This window comes from Amblyomma americanum, chromosome 2, assembly GCF_052857255.1.
Source record: "Amblyomma americanum isolate KBUSLIRL-KWMA chromosome 2, ASM5285725v1, whole genome shotgun sequence".
Taxonomy (NCBI): domain Eukaryota; kingdom Metazoa; phylum Arthropoda; class Arachnida; order Ixodida; family Ixodidae; genus Amblyomma; species Amblyomma americanum.
In genome coordinates, this window is record NC_135498.1 from 101,869,058 (window position 1) to 101,895,444 (window position 26,387).

The following is a 26,387-nucleotide window of genomic DNA, read 5'->3' on the forward strand; positions in this document are numbered from 1 at the left end:
GAGCGCTCGTGTTGTGCGTCTTATTCTACATCCTTGTTTTTTGCGCTTTTACGTTCAGCAGGGTAAACCAACTCGCCCAAACTCGGCCTTTATTGACCTTTTTTCTCCCAACCTACTCTGCTATTTTACTGCTTTCCCTTCAATGGCCCATGCCATATGCTTTCCCTCGCGGTTATAATGCCTTCGAAAAGTTAGCTTGTCCTTGCGACATTTTATTGTCTTTGATGTCAGTTTGCCTCCAACAGTTAGCCTTGCAATTGCACCATTATGCGTCTGTCACTCCTAGATGTCCGAGACTGCTTGTGTGCTGCGACGTCATTACGCGGGAGGTATGTCGCCATGACCAAACGCTCTTTATGACAACTGTTTCCTTATTACAGATGTCTTTACTGTGAATGAAAAGATAAACAATGTAGTCATCTATCGAACGCGCAGTAGGACCATAGTTTCACTAAATATTATACCCATGCTTTTACTATATCAGAGTGTACTATCGCAAGGTACTGACCTAAAGGTATTGATACAACCGTCAACCTACCGAGGCTGAGAACAAGTTTAATTTCAACTCGTATTCTTACTTCTTGGATTGATTGAAAGGATTATCGCCGCTTATATTCAGGTTCCTCACACTGCACTTGCATGAAGTTCTATTCCTTTGAGCTTACCACCTACCATGCCTCCGATATTGCATCAAGCCCGTGAGGCACTTTCATTTTTTTTCTGGCTGTGTGTTCTTTTTAGAAAGGTAATGCTGTAAGAGAGCAGCTTTGTTCATTCATTTCAAAGTGTTATAATTCCTTGTATGTAGAATAAATAAAGCACACCAGGGATTGAGTCTCCTGAGCCCTTAGAGACTTGTTGACTACGAGTTGTACACCAGAAAGAAAAACACTTAGGCAGCGAAAAAGTGCATAGCCAGGAGTAACTGCGCCTGGCAGTTCACTGACTTCCGAAGAAGTGTGTGCACTGTATGGCATGTGGTATGATACGCATTCCAATGTGCAACAAAGTCACGATTCAATGCGTATGAAATTTTTACTCAAATCCAAAGAGTGTCAGCAGTCCTTCTCTTTATATCAGTATCTGGTTACCACAGTCACAATTTTGTTCACATCACTGTCCACATTACGTCGGCAAAAATACATGGGTCTCAATGGGCTCAGTGCATTTTTGCCCTATCGACTGTCCAAACAGCGAGATTTTATACTGACTAGCCTTAAATGGATTCAGAACGTTTCTTCGCCAGAAAAACCACGTAATATGAGTTCATATTAATTAGGCACGACTGTACTGTGCGTGCTCTGTACAAACTTTGCGATGGTCTATACTGTGGCATTATTTCAACCAAGGTAGAAAACTCATACTACAGGCACGCTGCTAGGCTTGCCTAAACTGGAACCTACAATAAAAATGTCGGATGTTGAATGAAGAAGTCATGTACTCAGATTCCAGACATAATATATGGAACTACCTGCCTTTGCTGCACATAAATACATTTCGCTGTTTGCTGGTATAACACACTAAAATTGCAATTTCCTTCATGAACATTTCATAAATATTATATGACTAAGCACTTTTTCATATCAAACGCGTGAAAGCTTTCCAACCCTTCACCCCAAAAGTTCGAAAAGTTTTTGTTGCAACCAATATTGCTGAGCTTCTGTGACCATCAATGGTATTGTTTATGGTAACTCGCTCATGAATGTCGGAAGCAGTGCCATTAAAATTTAGAGCCCAAAGTTGTGCACTGTCTTTACGCAGCGGTAGACTGTGGTTTCGTGACGTTCTATTTTTTATATCCAAAGACAAGTCTGAATCAGTCTTCAGCTACGCAAAGGGCAGGCCGTGCTGATAGGGTGTCGTCAGGAAAGGTCTACAGACTGTTCAGACGTTAGTACCTGCTTACAGAAAATGCAGGCAAGGATTTCTGTCCACATTTTTTTGCACAGGAAGACTTTAAACACCTCCCACTGTTCACAAAGCCAGCAATTCAACACAGCAACTTATCAACCTTAATGCTCCAGCTCAAATCACTGGGAGTAAACAATATAGCGCATTTCAGCTTTCCTTCAGTGAGCAATTTCCCAGTCATTTTGTTTGCAGGAATTTTTCAAGCAGAGTTGCAATTGCAGTGACCTGCATTTTTTTTCTCAGGCGCCTCCGTCAAGAATCGTCATTAATGCATTAGAGTTAGACTATGCTTTAGGAGGTAAGCAGAGCCACATTTTAATGTAATAGCATTCCAAGCAAGGGTCTTTTTTGTTTTTTGTCCAGCACTTGACAAGAGTGGTGGCCTCACAGAGTTAGGAATGAAGATGGTCATGTTTCCAGTGCCTGCCATGCAAGCAAAAATGTTGCTCACATCTGGTATGCAATTTTTGTACTGAGAATGGCCCAAGAGAACCATTTTTGTTAAATAGCCTTTTTTTCAGGTGACTTTGGCTGCTCAGAAGAGGTACTGACAATAGTTGCAATGCTGCAGATTGAATCCTATTCTTGTTTCCTTCAAGCAGGAGGACAGAAGCAGTAAGAACAGCAACTGCCCTTGTATTAGCTATTGTACAACACTATAGGTCACTGCCTTGCTCTAAAGATTGCATGACAGTTCACTTACATGAATTCCTTTTTCTTTGATTCAGCCATGTTCATATGTGCCAGAAGATTGACTGTGGCTTCAAATGAGCAAAAAGAAAGAAAAGCTTACTTTGAGCTTAAAATTTCAAGTATCAAACAACTGGAACTATACTCGGGGACAACTTGTTTTGGCATTGCAGCAGAAACTAGGCAAGTAAGGGACAGAGATAGACTTTTGTCCCCATGCTATGAGGGATGGGTTTTTTGTCGTTCGGGCTAGGGCTGAGGGGCCCACTACCCACGGCCCGGGTACAAAGGCCAATCACCTTCAGTTTCCTGCCTAGCCCCTGCTACATTACCAAAAAAGGTCATTTGCCAAGTATGCTGAAGGCAGTAAATGGTAATCACCTATGGGGCAGAAACGTGGAGGCCAACGAAAAGGGTTCAGCTTAAGTTAAGGACAATGCAGCGAAGTATGGAAGGAAAAATTATTGATGTAACGTTAAGAGATCGGAAGCAGGCTAAGTTGGTGGGGGTACAAACGCAGGTTAATGACATCGTCAAAATTAATAGGAAGAAATGGGCTTGGGCAAGGCGTGTAATACGAAGGCAAGATAACCGCTGGTCCTTAAGGGTAACCGAGTGGATTCCAAGAGAAGGCAAGCGTAGCAGGGGGAGGCTGAAGTTAGGTGTAAGAAGTTTGTGGGGATACGGTGGCCGCAGCTGGCAAAGGACAGGTTCAATTGGAGAGACATAGGAGAGGCATTTGCCCTCCAATGGCCGTGGTCATGCTGCTGCTGCTGATTATGTTAATGGACTCAGTCCATTTGACTGAAGTGTGCTCCAAGTCTCCCACGTGCTACCCACAAACAACACTAATAGAGTGCAGTAAGACTCGGGAAGTCCGAAGGGGGCAATTCAAAGGTGGAAGGGTGCGAAGTCCTACCTTGCTAAAATTGTGCATCACTGTTAAGGTACCGTTTATGAGCCAAATTCACAAAGCTGTTCAAGGTCAGAAACGGTCTGCTGGCATTTTTTCCATTGTGCAAAAATGCTTTCATAACTGGCCAGTGCACAGGTGCTGACCACTCGCCCACAGTTTTGCAGCAAAAATAACTTTGTCAATTTGTGCAGTTTTGAGCATAGCTTGCGGCGACAAATAGTGTGTTATTCTGGTCCTTGGTATGCCCTTTGAATTGCAAGGAATTCTGCTTGTCTTGTAGGCGACAACTACTTCTGAAATGAAGGCGTCATTGAAGGAAGAAACATTATTTGCTAGCTGTTTCACTCTTTACCAGAGAAAAGCAAAGTACAAGTTCTCAGTGCTTGAAGGAGATCTACTCACTCTGTTCAATGTTTACAATGGCTTCATCCAAGTAAGTGCTTCCATTACAGTGGTGCTCCTACTTTTGCTTTAGTTTCAATTGAAAGCACTGGGTGTGCATAGTGTGCGAGCTGTGTCGATGTAGAAGCTTCGTGTAGTCCAGCTTGCACACATAGCCAATTGCTGTAGTTAATTATTTTCAATACTCTCAGGCCCGGAGGCATTAGAGAGCAGGGGCATACAAAATCAGTGGCGATTTCCTTGAATTTCTCAGTGTCAGTGATAGCAGCAATGAAGGCAGGGAGGTGGTTTCAGTCATTTCCAGTTCGAGCAATAAATGAATTAATACAAAGGCTGGTTCGGCAATGCAATATTCCTACCTTGAAGTTGTGGTCAATGCAGATTGGAGGAGGGAGTACCTTATCTTTGAGAATAGGGTTAGTATAATAAACTCTGTGGAAAAGAGATGAGTGAAATATTTGCTGTGCTGAGAGAGAACCATAAGACCAAGGGCTGATTTGATTGCAGATATGCTTGCAGTTCAAGAGTCATTTGAACTAATTAATAAATGGGTCGCCATAGTTTTGGACAGACTCTAAAGTGTTATCTGATTAGGATCCCAAATAAAACACATACATTCTAGTTTAAGTCTTATTAACGTCCTCTACAGATGAAGCTTAACGGTGCTGTTTGTGGCTATGAAATTATGGTGCAAGAATCCGAGCATGCAGTTAGCCTGGTTAGATATGCCGTTCGTGTGCGTTTTCCAAGATAGATTGTGGGTTATGTGAATAACAAGATATTTGTACCATGAGCCAGGTAATAAAGGAGTGTTAAGAAGATAGCAAGAGGCATTATCATAAGCGCAGCTAGAAATACATAAGTGCTTACACTTATTGGTTTTAAGCGTCATGAGCCAATCGCTGCACCATGAAGAAATTGTTTAACTCGGATTGCAAACATGCTTCATCACAAAGATTAGTAATTAAACAATATAGCACACAATTATCTGCAAAAAGTTTTATATGGGATGTTGTTAGGAAGATCATTAATGTAAATTATAAACAAGAGGACCTAACACAGACCCTTGAGGTTCTACAGAAGTTACAGAAATAGGAGGAGAGTCATAATCATTAACCGAGACATATTGACTGCAGTTAGAAAGAAAACATTTAATCCAGCCTGATGCCTATTTGTCAATATTAAGAGCACAGAGTTTAAGTAGTAGCAGATCATGAGAAACAGTGTCAAATGCCTTAGCAAAGTCTACGAATATGCACTTCACAACATTAGCATCTATAGTGCGAAATAAACCATCAGTGAAAGATGGGAGTTGTATTCTGCAGGAAAAAAAATTTCTGAAGCTGTATTGACATGAATGGAAAAAGTTGTTAGGTTCGAGAAAAGTAACTAGATGTGAGTAAATTACTTGCTCAAGAAGTTTGCAGGGTACACTTTAGCTAAAGGTGCACTAAACAGGAATCTGAACTCGTCTTTTTACTGCGGGAACTCTATCTACATGTCCCGGTCATTCTTAGAAACTGCAAATTATTTTCATGTGCGGTCGATTGCCTTAATTAAATTGGATTAAACGTCCTGGCTCCCTCCTTTTTTTTGAACCCAATGCGGTAGGTAGGTGGAGTCAACCAATGCACGGGGTGCCTTTCAGCCAGTCCAGTGGCGGCTTCGCTTTAGCTTCTATTTTGATCTTTAGGTTTCTCTGAATAAACAGTTTCAGTCACAGACAACATAGCCACAAATTAGGCCCATGGAAATAAAGATACACAGGGACTCTTTGATTTACGCATCACTCCGTAAATGGCAGAGCGGCAAGCCACCACTGGACTAGCTGGCATGTCGGTGGAGTCCTCCTACATACCGCGTTGTTAAAAAAAAAGGCAGGAGCCGGGACGTTTAATCCGATTTAATTAGCGCAATCGGCCACACAGGAAAATAATTCAAAGTTTCTAAGAATGCCCAGAACGTGTACACAGAGTTCCAAAAGTAAAAAGACCAGTTCAGATTCCTCTTTAGAGCACCTTTAAGTGCTGAAACAGTACTGCCTTGTTTGTGTAGCGGAACCACCTTCCAATCATGAGGGATGGAACAGCTCTGTAATGACTGTGCAAAGATTTCACAAAGAATCAATGATGAGCAGGTAGATCTAATTTCAAGAACTGTGTTGTTATGCTGGGATGGTAGAAGCACAAAGCCACAAGCTAAGGAATGGTACCCCTAGGAACCATGGTGTGTGCAAGAAAACTAAAGGCACGTGCGCTTTTTTATCAGTCCTGACAATGACTACTATGTTCTTGTAGAAAGAGAAAGATAAGCAGTGGTGTGGATAGATGTTCCTAAATTACAATGGTCCTGTGAGAGCCACTGAAATCAGGAACCAGCTGCGGAAGCTGCTGCCGAAGTACAAAGTGCCACTAGTCTCTTGTCAAGGTATGTTGCAGTTTGCAACTTGTCTGTACAGCTAATTTAACACTTCTAGGAATTCATCATTTAATTACAGAATTCATCATTTAATCACAGGTGACACTGATTCAGTGTGTCAGTGCATTGTAGCAGGCCACTTTGCCTATGCTGCATACCTGCATTACTCAGGAGAGTACCACCCACTGGCTATACACCCCACATCTGTACTATATACACAGAAACAGCCAAAGTGGTAAGGCAATACCATATCATAAATCAGCCACCGGGAATTCCTTTTGCAACTTGTGATTCACATGACTGCATATTCCTACAGGGTTGTCTTCGGACAGCTTGTTCACACCAGCAGAGAATTCACGAGGAATGTAACAGTAGTGGAGACCTCGTGGCTCTATGAACTTGCACCACGATTTTATCAGTATGGCACAGTAAGCAACGTTTCATATTTTGTTTATTCACAAATGTACAAAACTTTACACTTACTTTTTCATTGCTCTGCAGGACACAGATGCTGCAAGAGGAAGGCTTTTATGAAAATGCAATGGATTTTATTTACACTGTGAATAAAAATTTGAACTGTAGACAAAAATCGTGAATCACCATGATCATCATGCACTATACACATAGCTACATATTAAACTGTATAGTGCACACTTTTATGACTAGAAGATTTTCATTACCAGGAAATTTCTTGCTGCACTGGAGCCACGAGATTCCCCAGATTTTATGTAAGAAAGTTTGGGCGGATCCGGATTCCAGTTTCTGAAATAGTGTTTTAGAAGCCACTCAGAACATGCAGTAATGTTCGAATACAGAAATATTTCTACCACTGAACATCAAGTGTTTAAACTTACGAAAATGCATTGAGGTCAGAAGCTATACTAGATTGGGTACTGCAATTGTGTAAAGGCAGCTAAGCTAGTCCATTCTTACAACCAACAAAGTTTTTTAAAACTTGTCTGCCATTTCGAGCTTTGTCTTAGACTCATCTCTTTTTAACAGCAAGCAGTACAGTACACAAAAACCTACTAGCCACTAGGAGGCACTAACCATAAAAAAGCTTTACAGTGCCCTGTGACAAAACACGATTGCAAGTATAAGGCACTCACCACCTGGGCAGGAGCGGGCTACAGGAGTGACTGGGAGAGGACTGCATGACTCCAATGGTATAAATTGTGGTGCTTTTGTTGTCTCTTGGGCTTCTTGTTCACTTTCCATGCTCCTGCTGGGCTCGGAACAACTCCAGCTAAGACAGCAGAAAGTTAAAGCTGACACAACTCCAGATTCTAGTACAATAGGTGCACCCTACAAAACTTGCCTCTGTATTGGAGCATTTAAGGGCCCAACCGCCCTACTGGAGTGCTCATGATTGCCTTGAAGTGGATCCTCCTCACACTTGCGTTTTGTACCTCGAGCACGATGGGACAGGTAGCACTTATTCCCTCTTGGGCACTTCTTGTTGGCAGCATGTTCAGGGCAAATAAGGATGTGCTGCTTCTTGCACTGAAATTGCGAGGCAGCACAGAGCAGCCACGTTCAGATAAACTCTAGCTGAACAAGCTACCAGTTAAACTGGCCTTGCTTTTTAATGCAGTAAAGATTGCAGACACCTAATATTTAGGCCTAAATCGATATTCTATCATTTCGAATATTCAATCGGAAAGAAAAATATTCGATTCGACCCGAATGTTTGGTATTCGGAATCTCGAAATATTCCTTACGAGTAATGTTTCTGGAACTCTTGCTTAGTGTGGTTCCGGTTCAGCGTACCTCAAGGGGAAGGAAAGCGCGAGCCACTTTAGTCCCGGCTAACCGAAGAAACCTCTGCTGAAGCCGTAACTCCATACACCATCCGTTGTGAACGTAACTGAAGGAGTAACTGGTGCTAGCGTTTGTGATTCGTGGCCACTGGGACGTATAGGAAATTTCAACCCCGTGGCACCTCCTCCTGGATGGCACCATGAATGCAGGCAACCAAAGCTCGGACTGCACTCCCGTGCGTATGCGGGAGCCGGTCTGTGCATGCGAGCAGATGGAAGCGTGGAGCCCAAATCTGCACCTGCCAGCTGTCTGTGGCTGTGCTACCCGCGGTGTGCACGCACCGTAACTGGCACTGCAGCGTGCATTAGCAGAGAAATTTAGCACAGTGTGACCCGCATCTCACCATTGTGCATGCACTGACTGGCCCTGGCGGGGCAGGCGTGCAAAAGCTGGCCGGCGCCTTGTGGCGTCCTCAGGCAATCTGCGCATGCGCAGTGGCTCCCCGCGAAAGCTGATCACGATAGAGCCCACAAATTGCAATATGATAAATCTCTCTGATCGGACAACGCACGGCTCTTTGACTTTTGCGGAACGTCTCAGCTGACTGCAGGAGCCACAGGTTCGAATCCGGCCACGTTTCAATGGAGGCGAAATGCAAAAGGTACACATTTGCTGTGCTAAGCCAGTGCAGCTCTTTATCTCTTCTTTCACTCCCACCTTTCTCCCTGCTATGGTGTCTTTCATTTCCTGATAACCAATCACCAAGGGGAGCTTGCAGGTGGCACATGGAGAAGGGTGCCCCTTTCTGACGCCAGACGCGGGGTGATGCTGGGCGCGCGGTGCATACGCCTGGCAGGTGTTCATGGAGTCATTGTCGCTTCGCTTAAAAGAAACAGCAGTGCAACGACGCAATCCCCATTTACCTTTAAACGCCGCACTATGAAGCAATATTTCAGAGAAGAAACTTGCTATTGACTATTCACACGTGCTTTCAAAATAACTAAAAAAAATGTAGCCACATTTACAATCAAGTATGTTTTTATGCATGTTGCATTCTTAGAACACTGGCGTTTCCGATATACAGAATGCTGTCGTTTGAAAAAGCTTTTATCAGCTGTGCAGTGCTAATTTCTTGCTATCTGAAGACTACCTTATAGCTGCCTGCAATGTCTCTGCTAATCATAGAGGAAAAACCATGCTTCAATAATGCTCTCTTTCAACGTGGAAGCTGTATCACATTTGGAACTTCAGAAAGCGTTTTCTTGAGCAATGGCTTTTATATCATAGCTACGATAGTGACGTCGCACTATGACCCCCGCATGGCTCTGTTCCACGATCATGTGACCACCCCCTGCACGTGTTTCGTGCTCCCTTTACTGTTTTCATGTGGGGTGGGTGCTATGGGGTGGTGGTGTTACCACACCCCACAGGCGCTCCTCAACCTGCCTTTTGCTTCGTGCAATCGTTGCCGTCATCGCATGAGACTCGTGGTCTTGAAGACTCCTCAAAGGCTTTTCAGAATGCCTTTCAGATTTCACACACACACGGGAGGTGATAGCCCGAAGACACACAACGGGTCCAACATATGTAGCATGGGCTTGGGATGCTGCTCAATAACATCCGCAAACCTGAGCCCACACATTTGATAGACAGAATAGGATAGCATTTATGCCAGCTGGCACAATGCAGAACTCTAAGATAGAAGTACAGTGAAATCTCGATACAACGAACGCCGCATTAACGATTTTTTCAGATTTACGAAAATTTCAAAAATTCCCGCCGAAATGAATATATTTTCAATGCAAAAATATTTCACTACTACGAATTTCAGAATACCGAACATTTCAGAATAACGTGCACAATTTATTTGCTCCCCTATAGAAACGCGCCTCGTTACTACGAAGTTTTTTGAAATTAAGATGAGTTCGCTGTGGCATATCAAAGCTGTAGCTTTCATCATCATCCGTGTCTCGCCGGAAGTTGGATACATCCACTAGACTTCCGCCATTTTTTTTGTTCTGTTGTTTTCAAGCAAGGGCAGTGGCTTGGTGGTGCAGGCAAGGTCTCGCTACCTGCTTTTTGTCCGTACTCCACGAAGACGTGTAAGTTAGTTCTGTGTGGTGCTGAGTTGAAGAGCGTGACTATGAGCTCTGCTGGTGCCTGTGTTAGAAACAAGCGACGACAGTTTTCACTGAAGGAGAAGGTGGAAATTCTCCATGAACTGGACGCCGGAAAAAAGCAGGTGAACTTGTGCAAAGAGCGCGGCATTGCGCCGTCAACCGTTGCTACCATTTTAAAAGAAAGAGAAAAAATCACCAAGCTTCATCGACTGTCCCAGCTTGATCCCGCGAGAAAACGTTTGCGACTTGGCAATCACGAAAATGTAGACGAAGCTGTTCTCGCTTGGTTCAAGGAGGTTAGGCTTCAGAACATTCCGGTGTCTGGCCCGATGCTCCAAGAAAAAGCGCGTTCATTCGCCACTGCCTTTGGTATCACCGGATTCGAGGCAAGTTCTGGCTGGCTTTTTCGGTTTCGGCAAAGGTCTGGAATTACTTGGCAAGTGGTTTCCGGCGAGGCGGCAGCTGCGGACAAAGAAGGCGCAATCTCCTGGCGCGACGACCGCTTTCAGGAGATCGCCGAAGGTTACGCGGAGGAGGACATTTACAATGCCGACGAAACTGCCTGCTTTTACCAGCTGCTGCCGGACAAAACAATGAATTTCAAGGGGGAAAAGTGCAGGGGCGGTAAGAAATCCCGTGTCCGGGCATCTGTCCTGTTTTGCTGCAACGCACTGGGGACAAAAAAACTGAAGCCCCTAGTCATAGGGAAGTACACCAGCCCTCGCTGCCTAAAGAACGTAGTGTCTTTGCCCTGTGAGTACAGGGCTAATAAGCGAGCCTGGACGACGCGAGAGTTGTTTGCTAGTTGGCTCGTCAAGCTAGACGACCAGATGAGGAGGGATGGGAAGAAAATACTCCTCATCGTGGACAATTGCTCCGCACACATCGTGAACGTGCGCCTCACCAATGTGCGCCTGGAGTTCTTGCCCTCTAACAACACTGCTTTGCTCCAACCCCTTTACCAAGGAATTATAAGAAGTGTAAAGGCAGAATTCCGAAAGCGGATGGTGCAACGACTGCTCATCAACATCCGGCTCGGGCGCCCGACTGCAGTTGACATCCGCCAAGCCGCAGAAATGCTCACTGGAGCGTGGTGGAACGTAAAAGCATGCACCATTAAAAACTGCTGGCGGAAAGCAGGGCTTTTGAAATCGGCACAGGCAGAAGATTGTGAAGTCGGAAACTCGCCGCCTCACTCGGAACAAAGCGACGACGTACGGGATGACAGCAGTGCCTTGTGGGACGAAATTACCGAAAAAATGTCCGTAGACACGTCGGTAACTTTTGCGGACTACGTTGAATGCGACAGCGAAGCCTTAACGTCAGCCGAGCTGACCGAAGAAGACATCGTCACCAGCGTGCGCGAGAACGGTCAAGGTGATGAGGATGATGACGACGACGCGGAATCGCCACATACGGACGAAGCTGTCTCAACTTCAGATGTTTTGGCGTCGATTGGCAAGATTCGCACCTTCATCGCACGCTGTGATGAAATGCCTGAATCTGTCCACAAGAAAGTCGACGACGTTGAATCGTTTGTCTTGGGGAGCGTGTGCCGCAGTCGCCAGAAGAAAATTATGGATTTCTTTAAATAAAGACAAGAAAGTGCACTTGTTGTGTTATCATCTGATGATGCCTGGCCCACACGAGAGCCCTTTCTAAAGGTAGGAATTACTCTTTGAGCGGTATATTACCTTTTGTTTCCGATTATTTCGTTACTACGATATTTCAGTATAACGAACGATTCGCGGGGGTCCCGCGAAGTTCGTTGTATCGAGATTTCACTGTATTGCCTGTCTGAAATTTGCTACTGCCAAAAAAAGAAAACATGCATAAAACTTGCTGCCAGTGAAAGACATGCAGGCTTTAGTTCATTTTTCTTTCAAGAAATCCCTAACTATTTGTGATTACATCTGCTGTTCTGTTTATTTCAACATTTTTTTTCCTGCGAAAGGGCTCCACGAACACTCAGCTGGGACAAGGCACAAAATATGTCTGTTTACCAGTAATAGTTTTGAAGTTTTATACCCCTGTCACACGGGCACTTTCAATCCTCATTGAGTCAATGCTCATCGAACTCAATGCAGATCGACGGTTGTCACACGGCCACTTTCAAGCGCAAACGAGCTCGATCCTGCTTGACTCAATGCCGATACCCCAAGAGTGCTTGAGGTTCCAAGCACAATCGAGAACACTCTCGTTCTCATGAACCTATAAAAATAAACACTAGTTAACAAAACCAAACCACAATTGTTGTTGTTGTAATTGATTAAAATGTAATACAGAACATTTTTCAGGTACTATGCCTGCTTATATGCAAACATTTGAAAATAATCTCAACACCACGCTCCAAGCTTCGCCGTCAGTGTAAACAAAGATGGAGTCCTCCTGCTCGTCGGTGCAGAAACTGTGGAGCGAGCGCGAGACAGCCACTCTCATCGACTGCTGGCAGGACCACCTAAATAATTTGCGGCGCCAGAAGAGAAACGCCACAGTCTATGCAGAAATCGCGGAGGCGTTGCGAGCCCTTGGGTTGCATCGCACAGCAGCAGAGGTGCGGCACAAAAACCTGGCGCAGATACGCAATGTACCGATTTGGCTACGGATTTGGCTGCCGCTGCCCCCGACTGCACAGTGTTGCCGGACATCGCCATGTTATGGCTGTCGGCGGAACATTTGGCGCCACCTAACACACGAGGAAAACTTCTCAATGAGCATTGAAAATGCCCGTGTAGCACCAGATGTTTCGAGCGTGCTCGAAAATCTCAATGCAGATCGAGCTCAATGAGGATCGAAAGTGCCCGTGTGACAGGGGTATTAAATAGGTCAACAATAAATAACAGTTGCAATGTTTTCCACAATCATCATAAGGATGGGAAAACAAAAATTGCAAAAAGGCGTATCAAAGGCAGATAAAAAAATTGAGTTTCATACGTTACAATTTTGGAACACTGGCATGTAAAAGGTCAAGACCAGCAGTAAGGAGTCTAATAGATAGGCCTCACACCCAATATTTCTGATGGCCACTTTTGCAGTACACTATGTAGCATGCTCACAAAAATTACAAAAATAAGGCATGCGTTGTCTCCCCCCCTCTTCCAAACACAGGCTATTGCCTGCATACATGGTTTCAGTTTGTCCAGCACTTAAAACCTTACTGACATACTTATACTTAACTCAGGTGCCATCATATCTTGATAGTAATGATTAAGGATATTTCTACATATTTACCTATGAACTGTCATTCCTTTCTTGACAATTTCTTGACAAATATGCTGGTTGTCAGGCATATGATGGCCGCAGGTACCCATCACGTGAACTCTGCTCACTTTAGTACAAACAACTGAAGCTCTGTTGACAAACATGAGCATAGCCAGCAGCTAGCAGTCATGAGGTAACCACAGCAGCCTCACATAACTGCCTTCTGAATGTTTGCCCTATTGCTGCTGGTCAATGAAGGCTGCCTGACAAAAACACACTCTTCTTCAACATGACAAAAGAGTAACACATTCTAGTACAAGCTTGGTTGTATGGACGGGTTTAATGTCCCAAAGCAACTCGGGCTATGAGGGACGCTGCAGTAGAGGGCTGTGGACAATTTCGACCATGTGGGATCCTTTAACGGAGATAGCATAGTACACAGGCCTCTAGCATTTCACCTCCATCCAAATGCAACCGCCGTGGCCGAAATCGAATTTCGGGTCAGCAGCCGAGCACCATAGCCACTGAGACATTGCTGCGGCTCTCTAGTGCAAGCTTAGTTCAAAACGTGTAATAGTTAAAAGTTTACTGGCCACTTGTATGTCACCAATCTAGCTGCCGTGCCACGTGGTGGAGCTCTGTAGTGTGCCTGGAGCTCTGGAGGAAGCATCTAAGAGCTGGGGGCATAGTACCCTTTATTATGTTGAGAGTTAGCAAGAGAGAGTTCCACCACATGGTGTGGCAACAATCCTGGTCATGCACACAGTGGCTTAGAAGTTCTGACATGTGCAACACATTCTAATATGGCTAAGCTTCTACGAAACTTGAAAAAAACACATCATACAACACATTTCTTAGTGTGCAAACCTCATAACAGGCAGTATGCAAGGCAGATGTATTATACATCATGGCCATTTCTACCAGTCATAGAACTTCAGAACGTCACAGCAGCACTGCACTATCTATGAGCATGCAGTTGTCAGCCTTTCAACCACACACTACTGATGTTTGCAAAGGGTAATGCCCACAAATTGCCTGCAAGTTTCTTCCTCTCCTCCACTAGCAGCAACTTCTTAGCCCTTCCTGGACCACTTTAGAGCGCACATGGCTGACAATGACCAATCATGACATCATGAGCTAACAAGGATGCCAAACAGAAGACAGCAGGAATGCACCCTTGCACCAGGACAGAACAACAGATCGTGTGAATAGAACAGAACCACCACGTATGCATGCACTGCCATGCGCAGCCACATACAGGGTCTTTTAAACTTCCTTCACGTCAATAAAGGTGAACCACTTAATCTTTCCATATGAGTGCTAAGACTGATGCATCCACTCACTTGGATATGACTATCTCTAGCCACACTTTTATTTCTCATGCACTGTTTCACTTCCCAAGGACACTGCACTTAAGTGACATGACAAGCTGCGACAGTATCACATGCATCTTGTGTCCATCTTTCACACCTTACTTCTCTGTCTACTTTTTTTTGTGCACCCCTTGTGCACAACCGCAGACAAATGCTCCTCTAAGAGAAACACTAGGAATTTATCTAAAATAGAGGCTGCGGCAGGTATTTGAGAAAGGATATTATGGGTCACACCATCCTGTTCGTCACAGTTATAAATCCTTTTTTGCTGCAGATAATCATGGCAGAACTTCGGCTAACTCGGGAAATGAAGAGGCATGCAGCCATCACCTCCTTGGCTACAGGCCACCCTGATCCAGAGATAGCTGCATTCTTGAAGGTCGCCAAGTCATTAGTTTTCAAAGAACAGAAAGAACTGGAGGCTGCCAGGGGTGGCGTGGACACTTTTGCCCATAAGAAATCACATTGTTGGCATTCTGACACTCTTAGGATGCTGGAATTCATCAGTCATGTACAAGGTATCATTGATGATGAAAGAGCCAGGGAAGTCGATGAGGGCCTTTGCCAAGGTGGTGGAGGCTGATGAGGCCACTATCAAACGTGTCGTTCATGAGGACCTTCGATACAAGTCCTATGTTAGACGGAGAGGGCAGTTCGTGTCTGAAAAAATCAAGAACTGCCCAACTAGAGCCAAGCACTTCCTGAAAAAACTGCAGTGTCAGTACCGTTGCTTACAATGAGCTATTGAACACTGTTGTGAAGCCCTGGATTACTGCTGTAGCATGTGGAAAGGCCGTATGAGCAAGGCTCCGCATCATCACACACAGCTTATACAACTCAAGAATGGATAGCCAAAAATCTTCATGACCATGTTAATCCGAACATGTGGCCTCGTAGCTCCCCAGATGTCAAATCCAATGGACTACTACTTATGAGCAGTGGCTCAGAGGAAGTCCAATAGTTACCCACACAACACCATTGTAGCTCTCAGAGGAGCTGTTGTTGATGAAACGTCTAACAATCCGAAGACACATCTCATCACTGCCTGCAGTCTGTTTTGACAGCATGTAGAATCTGTTATTGCTGCTGTTGGCAGTTTCAGTAAACGATGTCGTTTGTGTGTGTCGCCACTTGTACAAAACATTAAAAGATCATAACTGATCTACCTCCAGTCTCTGTGTCCGTTTGCGTGTGAACATAACTTTGGTCTCAAATACCTGCTGCACCCTGTATGCGTAATTTCAAATACATGCTCCCTGATTCAGAGGTAAAATGAAATAGAAGGGCATTTCATTTGTTACCTAAAGGTTCAAAATATATGCACACATCTATGCAACTTTATTCTCTTACTCCAGATGACTATTTGACTACTTTACTCACCACTACAATTATATAACACTTATATTAGCATTTGTAAGATTTGTGTTACACCTGTTGCCTTGAAAATCATGGTGTTACTTTGCTTACCAACTACACAATCATCAAGTTCACAAAGTACAAGGAGTCCATACATCACAGTGCTAGAACCACATTTTGCAAGCAGAAAAATAACGGTCATTGTAGAGTACTTGTACATAAGCAGAAGAGCAGTATGCTAATTTTAGTGTACAGTATGCATGTTTGCCCTTAATTGCACCAATCTTCACAACTTCGATCAAAATATTCTTACCTTAATTCCATCAGCACAATATCCACGAACAGCGAAGTCTTGGCACACTTCTGCTTTTGAGCTGACCTTGACGTGCCGATATGGGCAAGAATTATTAGTACATCGTCCTTTCAGGAAGAAGGAACACACGGGCATCTTTTCTGGTGCAACCTTGTGTGAAAATGGGCAATCAGGCATTTTGCAAGTGCCACGCAAGTATCTGCAACAAAATTGTTCAGTTAAAAACACACAATGTAAACATGTACTGTCATGAAAGAATGGATTAGTGAATAGCTTCAAGAATACAAAACACATGCAATACTTTTGTACAGGGACTCATGAGGAGTACTGCTCTGGGTAAAATCAGCAGCACTACTCCGCTGTCACCATCACCTGCCCACCCATGCTCACATCAGGACAAAGGCTTCTCCCACTGATCTGCAATTAGCCCTGTGCTGCATCAACTGTGACTAACCTATCTTGACAAAGTTCCCAATTTCATCTGCCCACCTGACCCTGTGTACCACTGGCTGAAAGCAAATTTTCATCACCTCTTTCAGCTGAGTATAGGGAGTATGAACCTTATTGCACAAGTTCTCTGTAACATCTTCCTGCTATTCAAACTAACAGCAAAATGCAACATGGGTTGCATGTCTCAAACAACAGCATTAAATTTAAGGGCAAGCAACATTGAAAATCTTTTCCTTGATGTGCTTTTTTATGCATGTAAATCACACAACGCGCACAGTCCATGGCAGCTTTGCCTTCACTGCCATTGACCTAATGCTGTCTTCAAGTATGCTGGTACACTTTTTTTTTCCTAGTATCAGCGATAGTTCACACGCCAGTTTAGTGAGACTTTCATGAAGTGCACATCCCTTAAAAGAATGACGCTTTTTACATGCTCTGTCGCGCAGCAAAAAGAAGTGTCATTTGGAAATGATGGCAGTGGTGATGGATGTTGCAGTGCACTGTGGAAATTTTGTTTTCGCGTAAAGACAAAGAATGCAATTTTATCACAAACCTAATTACTCCAAGTTAATTTTCAGTTTTATTTCCACAGCTGAAAACATGCTGTTAACTGCAAAAAGCATCACGATCCAAGAGAAGTAATACCCCTACCACAAGGGCGTTTCAAATGCATTTCCAACCAAATGTTGAACAAAATGCGGCCTTCTGCTGCTACATAAATTTTTGACACACTGGGCTCAGATACAATCGAGTCAACGGAGCTCCGTGAAGAAATTCCAAGTTTTGGAATGCCTTAAAAAAGCGATCACAGCCCACATTGACCAACAGCAGCCGTCGCCATCACTTCGCCCCACCCACAGCAGCGCCGGACGGCTGCTTCAGTTCTGTGGGTGTAGATTTGCATATGTTTGCTCGCTTTTTTCTGCTGCTTCTTTAGCAAATATTTTGTGCACTCGCTAAATGAGAGCTTGAAGATCATAGGAAACCACTGTGCATTTACCACATAAGCATGAAATTTCCCCAGGAAAGCACTGACGAAGACAAATGCACTCCAGTACTCTAGTTTACAGCACAGTGCACAAACTGCTAGTGCTCGTTTGCATGACATAAAATGCAAGCTGTGTTTTCGGTATACTACAACCTTTGTCCGTAAAGCTTGAAGACTGATTTATTTTCTTCTCTAGAAACGATTCCCCAAAACAAAATGTTGGTGCGTATGTGTAGCGCCATCTATTCGGGATAACCCATGCTATTTATGTTAATTGCTGTGGCAGGCGCTAGATGGCACTACATGCAGAGAAAGACGACATCAAAGTCGTCTGCGCATTCTACTGTGAGTGAACGCGAAGAGATGGACGTCCACCTCAAATGGCATGTAAACATAAAATTCCGTGTGAAGCTTGGCAAGAAAGCCACACAGACGTATGAGCTCCTTTGTGACACTTACGGCAATGAGACATTATCGCGGGCGCGAGTTTTCGAGTGGCACAAGAGGTTCATTTCGGGGAGAACGTCGGTGGAAGACAACACAAGGCAGGGGCGCCCTTCAACCTCACAGAATGAAAACAATGTGGCTCAAATCAGGGAAATCGTACAGCAAGACCGCACCCTTAAAGTCCGCATGCTATCAGATGTTCTCGACATTAGTAAGACAACATACCGCCAAATTTTGCGTGAGCACTTAGAGAAGCAAAAGCTGAATGCCAGACTTGTGGCACACTACCTCACAAAGGACCAGAAGGACACGCGGGCATCAGTGAGTGCAGATTTGCTCTCCGAGGCAGAGAAGGATGGTGCATTCGTCGACATTATCATTTCTGAAGACGAAACATGGTGATTTCAATACGATCCTCAAACAAAGAGGCAGAGCGCCGAATGGCGGTCCACAAGCTCGGAGGCGTAGAGAAAGGTGCGGCGACAAAAGACCAAAACAAAGACGATGCTGATAGTTTTTTTCGATGCCAGAAGTGTCATACACCACGAGTTCGTCCCACAAGGGCAGATGGTGAATCAGGAGTTTTATATCCGCGTGCTCCAACACATGCGTGATGCACTGCGACGCTGTTGCCCTGACTTGGGGCACCTGAACAATGGAGCCTTCTCCACGATAACGCAAGGCCACACACTGCTCTCAGCGTGACAAAATTTCTCGCCAAGCACCGCATTACTGTACTTCCCCATACGCCATACTCGCCTGACCTCTCCCCATGCGATTTTTTCCTGTTTCCTCAAGTGAAGAAAGCCTAAAAGGTCGCTGGATGGGTAGCGTGGAGGCAGCCCTGCCAAAAGAAGCATTTTCCAACTATTTCCAAGACCTCAAGAAGCGTTGGAAGCTGTGTATAGACTGCAGGGGAGACTATTTCGAAGGGGTGCTGCACAAATGATTTCAATGTTAAATGCATTTTTTTTAATGGACTTAGTCTCAGAACTTTAGGGACAAAGGTTGTGAATAATCTCATTCTCATTCTTGTATCGCTTGTACCCTTGCTTGCTTAAACATTGCGAAAACTCTGTAGGAAATGCAAAAGTGATCGCGCACCTGGGAAACACTTGTTAGGCTGCTTGCTGACAACGCGTAGGTCCGGCGCTTCTTGCTAATTGACCCTGCTTCCTCCAATATGACAAATACTTAATTTAGGTCAATTTATCCAGAAGTATGTTTGGTGACTGCCCGCATTATCTGAAACAGCCTTATTAGTTATCCACAAGCGATGACAATGCTGCTGGCTGTCTAAAGCATTGCGCGGCACTCTGGATCCCACCTGTGCTTCCCGTTCATTATATGCACTAAGCAATAGTCTATTCCAGACCACAGTTGTCAAAAAACTATACTTGTTGGCCATTTGCATTCCCTAAAACTTGTTAATTCGCTCTCCACATCACAGAAATTGCACACTTGAACCCTGCGGACTCGTCAGGCTTATCGCATAAGGTGTGTCGTCTTCATTTGGCAGAGCGAGGATAGCTGTTCAAGCATGCACATTATTTTTAGTTGCTGATGGCTTAAAACATGTTCTCATTTTTTCAGAAAGCACAATAAAAAAAATACGATGGAGATGTTAAGACCTTTTAATTCTCAAAACAAATTTTTTTTATGTCGGAGCATTGCTGTTGAGACTACACATTCACCTTGCCGGACCAAGTGAAGTGAATTTGCCAAACCCACTACAGGAAAACTGCATTCTGCAGCAAGTGTTACCAAAGCGTATCATGGGGCATTGGACTAATGACACTTTAGGTGAGAGACACTGCACATGAAGCTAGCTACGAAGCTTGTCATTGGGTTGATCAAATTTATCATTAATGTCGCTCATTGAAAGTGAACCTAATGTGCCCATGTGACAGGGGTATAACAACACAGCATGTGACTTTTCATACTGTCAATGCCGCTCTGCAACACACCTGCGCGTAGCTGCTCGGTAAGAGACTGCGGCCCATACAGACTTTTAACGTGATAGTATTAGAGCAGACGTTCGGCGAAAAAGCCATGCGCACTGTCACACTAATTCAGGATTGGTCAGCATACGTTGCGACGTCAGACCATATTCAACCAATGAGAGAGAGATGCTGCTCCCCCCGATGTCGGGCGGATGACAGGTGAGGGGTTGGCACTCTGCCAGCTGCGCAGCAGTCGGAACATGTGGAACATTTCTACTACTCTATGCTAGGCGCGTCACGTCACAAGACGGTGTGTGACATGGCTGTGGGGTTAACAGAACAACGACAGAGCGCTTGTCAGTTGTGTCAGCAGTACATTTGTGTAAAAAGAAAGAGGCCCCAAGACAGATTCCTGCATAGCCTACTGGTGCTTGTATGCTTGTGAAGGAAGGCTAAGTGACCTTTAACGCTATCAAGTTCGGTTTCCTAAGGGTTGGTTATTAGTTTGCGCTTTTTTACTTTACACCCTTGACAGCATTCACATTTCACCTTTCTGTTAGTTGGAGCTCTAAACATCCACTCTAGCAGTGTCAGCATTTCAGTGTTCCATACAGTGAACAGACTAAATGCAAATGCACTTAAAGGTGTAAACTGGATAGTGGTAGGATCCTCACGCCCATAGACTACACAGAGGTGCATCACCACCAAGTGGCTGAAAGTCAAAAAGACACACCCTTCACTGTTTGCATCTGAACCACCCATGAATAAGTACATGCACTTAACATGTTAAACCATACACAGGCTGTGCCAATGGCTTGATTTAAGCTGTCAAAATTACAAAATTGTACTCCTTGCACACGCTGACAGCATTAAAGATTTTCACAACAGCCATACAACAAGAATGTTTCAACACTATCATATTTAAAAGCACCATAAGCTGCTTTAATGCTTATGAGTAATTACAATCGTATTAACTGATGTCGAAAATGTCTGTTCATTCGGAACATTTTAAAGTCTGCTCAGAGTTATTAATACATCATTCCTTAAGCTAGCGTTGGGTTATATGGCACGTTACACCAATTGCACCTATTGACATCACCACCTGGCATAAAATATAACGAGTTCAAAAGGCAAGACACAATTCAGAGTGCTGGGCTAGTTTCTACTTACCTAGTGCATACAGCCACCTTTTCAGGATCATGAATGTAGCCACAGCTGTCTCCCTTATTGCAGCAGCCAAACCGATTGAAGAAAATGCAATATGATTTCCACTCTGGTCTCCGACTAGTGCTCACTGTTCGCACCCTCTGAATGCTGCAGTTAACAGTACGACTGCAAAACAACGAAAAAAAGATGTCAATATGCAGTCAGCACAAGGCGCCTTGGCAGCACTCAACCTGAAGTATGTTCTTGTATTTGCAGATGGCGTTTGTGAAAGCACCCCTGGCTTCTGCTCAATGTAGTTCTTCCCACCAACATCGATCCGAGTCAGCCCACCTGCAAATGAATTACGTTGTGGCTGTGAAATGCGCCGAACGACCTTGCGAGTTTTATCCATGGTGTAGAAAGAACCTGGCATCGTGATTATTCGCTCGTGACGTGGAGAGGCTGCACAGGCAAAAAATGTAGCAATTACAAGAGAAAAAAAAGGGCAGGGAAAAGCAACTGAGCAAACTCATGTATTAACCTTTGCAAGCCACTGGGCTCTGGGAAAGGGACCTGCTGAATTCCCTTGACAACTTGTTCCTCGAGGCTTTGTATGTAATATTTCCAATCGTGATGTAGTGGGTATGAGTGGTATTTAGGTCTGTGCTTGATTTCCTAAAATGAAATCAAAACAGATGAAGATGCAGTGTACAGCAATGCACATATCATTATCTGGATCAGTGAAAATGATATACCCAGTCATTTTCCTCTTCTGGCCATGAAAATAATGGGTGCTTGAGTAGGACGAAGGCCAGAACCGTTTCATTCCAGACATGGCTGCACACCTCTCTGCACAATAACAGTACAAAGCGAAGTATACACAATCCTCAGTTTTCAAATCAAACATAACATTGCTTAATTTTCACACTCCAAGCAGAACTCAAGACAATCGGGTTAAACCCCATTTCTAACCAATAAAGCGCCTTCAAGACAACAACTAAACAGTGCAAATAGCTGGACGCCACACAGAAACTAACATATGGACCTCCTGCATGTTTGTAAACAAACAAGAAGGTGGCGCTGCAGTCGCTAGCGAGCTCGTGGTAGGCAAAAGGTCGGGGAGTGGCGTCGCGGATAGGTGTTGTGCGCGGCTTTTCAAGGCTTGTAGGCGCGTTTCCAGTTTCTGCTTATCATAGCAATGGTCGATGCTTCCAACTTAGTAATTTGTCGAAGTACACGAGCTCGCTTTGTCCACGTGCGGCCTATAAAGAGAAATAGTTTGCCACTGTGTATTGTATATATGGTTAGTAGTAAACATGTAGAAAGCGTTCCTGCCGTTTATTTATGCGCTAGGCATTGAATAAAACAAGTTTTGACACTCTGCACTAGCCGGAATGATTTTACTTCGGGACAGTAGTGAGGGGAAGTGCTGGCGTTGTTTCGTCGGAGCAGACATGCGCTCATCGTCTGCTGACATACGTACGTGTCGCGCTGCGCGAAAAGTGGGGACAGCGTCGTGTCCCCGATCTCCTGTCTCGCTTAGCGCTGTTTTTAGCCGCATGACCACGCACCAGCCAGGCCGACTTGTCCTCTTGTTAAGCTGGTCGATTTGGTGAAATTTTTGATTTCTAGAATTATTTTCTTTCCTAGCCCTGAAGTCCAGTTTCGTGACGAAAAATTATAGCAAAATATTCAGTACAAATTTATAAATTACGCTTTTTAGAAGTGTGGTCGTCAAAAATTGTGAGGTAATTTCTTTGATTTCAGTGCCGCATTTCTTTGACCAAAGCGAAAGCCAAGATGCCATAAACCGGGAATAAACTTTAAGGTTCGTTTTCTGACCTCTCACATTTTCTGCGACTGGATCACTCACCTTCATAATTCGCATGAAAATCAAATGATTCCATTTGTCGCAAACTATTCCTGAGACGTTGAGGAGCGTAATAAATCTCTCGATTTTTTTCCCTACACGTGCAGTATTGTGTTAGTTATTTTTTGTAAGAAACGTTTTCATGTAACTATGCATGCATAAGTATACTGATCATATAGAAAAAGAACTAATCGCGTCATCATACAGAACAGGGCTTTATGCACATGCTGGCATAAAAAAACTGCGCACTATCTACTCAATTATTTGAGACCTAGCTTGGGGGGACTTGACGACGGTGTTAATTATAATTACCCAGAACTGCACAAGGTATAGCTATAAATAAAAGGAATGACTGAAACTAGCGTAGGAACTTCATATTTGCACCAAGTTTAGTTACATATCGCATGCATGAATAACGAAAACACTTTTTCATGCCGCGTCCCCTCTCAATCTCGCCACGTGTCTGTTAGTAGCACGCCTGCGGCTGCTTCTTTCCAAACAAGCTTCGCGATCATGTATTACCTCATGAAACATGACACATGCATGATGCAATGAAAAAGCATATGGCGTTTAGCACACTTAAGGTACGCTATTCGAAGCACACTAACGCGACCGCGCAAGATTGACACAACTTACCAGACTTCTTTCTACTCGAATGAAATAATTACGTCGTCATATCAAGAAACAGTTTCAAGCAACCATTAAATGTCACAAAACGCGCCATTTAAACATGGTGTGCTATTAACAAAAAAACGCATTCCTTGGGGGCGAGTGAACCTGTCGGCGCCCCGTGCACTCTGGCTCAAGGTGATAAGTACGTGTGCAGCTACATATGTCTTTTTTTTCCTTGAGCAATTATCAGCCTACTATCCTGAAGTTCAGGTGAATGAAAGCAGTAACTTGCATGCTATTAAGTGCATTGAGTGGCAGTGCCTATCGACTCCCAGACTTCGCGCTTTACTACCGTGGCCCAATGCCTGTTAGCCAGTTTCCGAATGCGGCATTTATGCGCGAGAAACCTATCGGGGCTAATTTAATATTTTTTATATTACTACCCGGATCTAGCAGTGACGCAGCTGGTCAATATATGCTGCTTCTGCAGTGCACAGGCTTGAAGCAGCCGACGGTAGCTGCGGCAGCTGCGGTAGGCACCGGCAAGCGGAACCTGTTTTGCCTACCATGCGAAAGTCGCTGCTAACATCAGCGCCACCGCATCTTCGTGACGTCGCGGGGTGAAGGAGGTCCATACCCAGAATCCAGTCTAGAATGACATTTTCAGTTAATTTTGATGACTTTAAATCTCTTATAATGCTTTGCTTCCACAGTGCGGCTTCACCTCAGGTTAAATTCCAAAAGTACCTCTTAGCAGCAAGCCACCAGAATGCAGTTAATGAATGACATCATATTGGCACCACTGTATCAGGAACTAACAGTGTTAATAACACCCTGCATCAGTACCATAGTGCACTTCAAATGGCCGCCGTGATGTTGAAAAAATGTTTTCATAAACTACACACAAAGGTGGGCAGGTTTAGCACATACATGCAATATTGTGCATGAGACTAACATATAAGACAAAATGATAGTCATAGATGAGAAGCAAGAAATATCCAATTTAGCAATGTTTCTTTGTTGCCTGCCATTTACAGATTATGAAAATATGCAAGAAATTGAGTTAGTGAAAAACTAGGTACTGCAAAAAAAAACAGGCACTAGCATTTATTTTTTCTATCAAGACTAATTCCAGAAAATCTGCGTTATTGAAATATTTCTTGAATGCAACTTGTGACCAACTTTGCCATCAAGAAACAGCACCCAGGTTTTACTTCCAAAATTCTAAAAAAAACTTTAAAACCAAAAACGAAGTGCCCGAAACACACATACACCCAATATGCATTTGAATTTCCAACTTAATATTGGGAATACACAAAAAATTTGCCTTTCATGGTTAATACAGTGGACTCATTAATTTGAACTTTCAGTTATTCAAACTGATAACATGGTTCTATCAACATGAAATGTATTACAAAGGCCCCGAAAATTTCAAACTCCACATAAATCAAACTATGGTCCACTCTGAGTTCTAATAATCGAGAGTGGACTGTGGACTGTTTCCCTAAAAACCTTTTACAAATATGTGATGTTCTTAAAGTTAAGAAATGGCACATCTCGAATGAGCTCACCTCACACTTGTCACTGGTGATGCGCAGCTCCCAATAATACTGTAACTAGTCAGTCCCCAGCTGCATTCATGCCAGCAAAACATGCCGTATAGCTTTTGTGCACTTCAGACATTTGTGTCACCGTTTTTATGCACTCATCTCAAAGTTCCAGGCAAACATTATCATATATAATAGTAAGCACTCCAACACTAACGTTTACCACAGGCAATCTAGGTTTGACAAATGCAGAGCTTTCAAATATAAAACTCTCACATAGTCAAAACAGTGTCACTAAGCAAGGTACTGACAAATGAAACATACCAAATTGCGATCGCTGTGGCCTCTGCAATGAAGTTCTGGACCTCTTTACATTGTTCAGCGTGTACTTTTTCACAATGCGCCTGGCTCCAAGGCGACTGAGGTTTGAACTAGGGCTCTTGATTGGTGTTGCAGCTTTTGACCTGTTTCGTATCAGCTTGTAAGTGGACACAAGCGGTTGCGGACTCTTCATGCTGGGGTTGCTTGGTGCAGTGCCAAAACGACCATTTGAGCACGCCGTGCCATTTCTCTCACTTTTCCTTCGATACACGTATCTGCCTGACGGCGGACGCTTGAAAGACGTGTGGCATGATGACAAGGAAAGTCCTTGCTGGCGTTGCATATCACGGGCGGTATTAGGATCGCTCTGAAGAAGTCTCAATTTTGAGATCGTGGAGTCAAAATGACGACAATGCGAGGTGCCGACCGCGGAATCAGCCAATTCAATGCCTCCTAAAGAACATGCCTGAAGCATCTCCTCGATTTAAATAGGCCCCGAGATCACCTCGACATTGCGCAGACTGGGCGCCAGGCGGCGCTAAAAAATAATCCTCAATTTCGGTTTCAATGGCTGGGCGACTGTGTTGCACGGCGCCTGATCA

General features: G+C 44.1%; 1 protein-coding gene and 1 pseudogene across 5 annotated transcripts; one reads left to right on the forward strand and one right to left on the reverse strand.

The window, feature by feature from the left end:
• Positions 1-6,871, forward strand: part of LOC144121678 (putative ATP-dependent RNA helicase DHX35) — a 20,726-nt pseudogene extending 13,855 nt beyond the window's left edge.
• On the reverse strand, positions 6,772-26,302 carry LOC144121679 (uncharacterized). Of its 5 annotated transcripts, none has more exons than XM_077655023.1 (10): positions 25,789-26,302; positions 22,191-22,284; positions 21,977-22,110; positions 21,687-21,786; positions 21,460-21,621; positions 16,462-16,660; positions 7,656-7,840; positions 7,447-7,583; positions 7,018-7,099; positions 6,772-6,848 (listed from the first exon to the last, which is right to left on the reverse strand). In XM_077655023.1, exons 1-9 carry the CDS (start codon positions 26,258-26,260, stop codon positions 7,062-7,064), a joined length of 1,521 nt encoding a protein of 506 aa, XP_077511149.1. In that variant the 5' UTR covers positions 26,261-26,302; the 3' UTR covers positions 6,772-6,848; positions 7,018-7,061. The 5 variants fall into 5 exon arrangements, with proteins under 5 accessions (XP_077511149.1, XP_077511147.1, XP_077511146.1 ...); XM_077655021.1 differs by having other exon boundaries at positions 6,774-6,848; positions 21,687-21,897; XM_077655020.1 differs by having other exon boundaries at positions 6,781-7,099; positions 21,687-21,897.
• Between the last annotated feature and the right edge of the window lie 85 nt (positions 26,303-26,387).

Excerpts from the sequence above, each read along its gene's own strand:
- LOC144121679 (XM_077655021.1), bottom strand. The coding sequence starts at position 26,260 with ATGCTTCAGGCATGTTCTTTAGGAGGCATTGAATTGGCTGATTCCGCG. Across the intron at positions 16,661-21,459 it reads AAGGTGGCTGTATGCACTAG|ATACTTGCGTGGCACTTGCA; the intron begins GTAAGTAGAAAC and ends ATTTTGTTGCAG. Across the intron at positions 7,841-16,461 it reads ATTGTGCTGATGGAATTAAG|TGCAAGAAGCAGCACATCCT; the intron begins GTAAGAATATTT and ends TCGCAATTTCAG.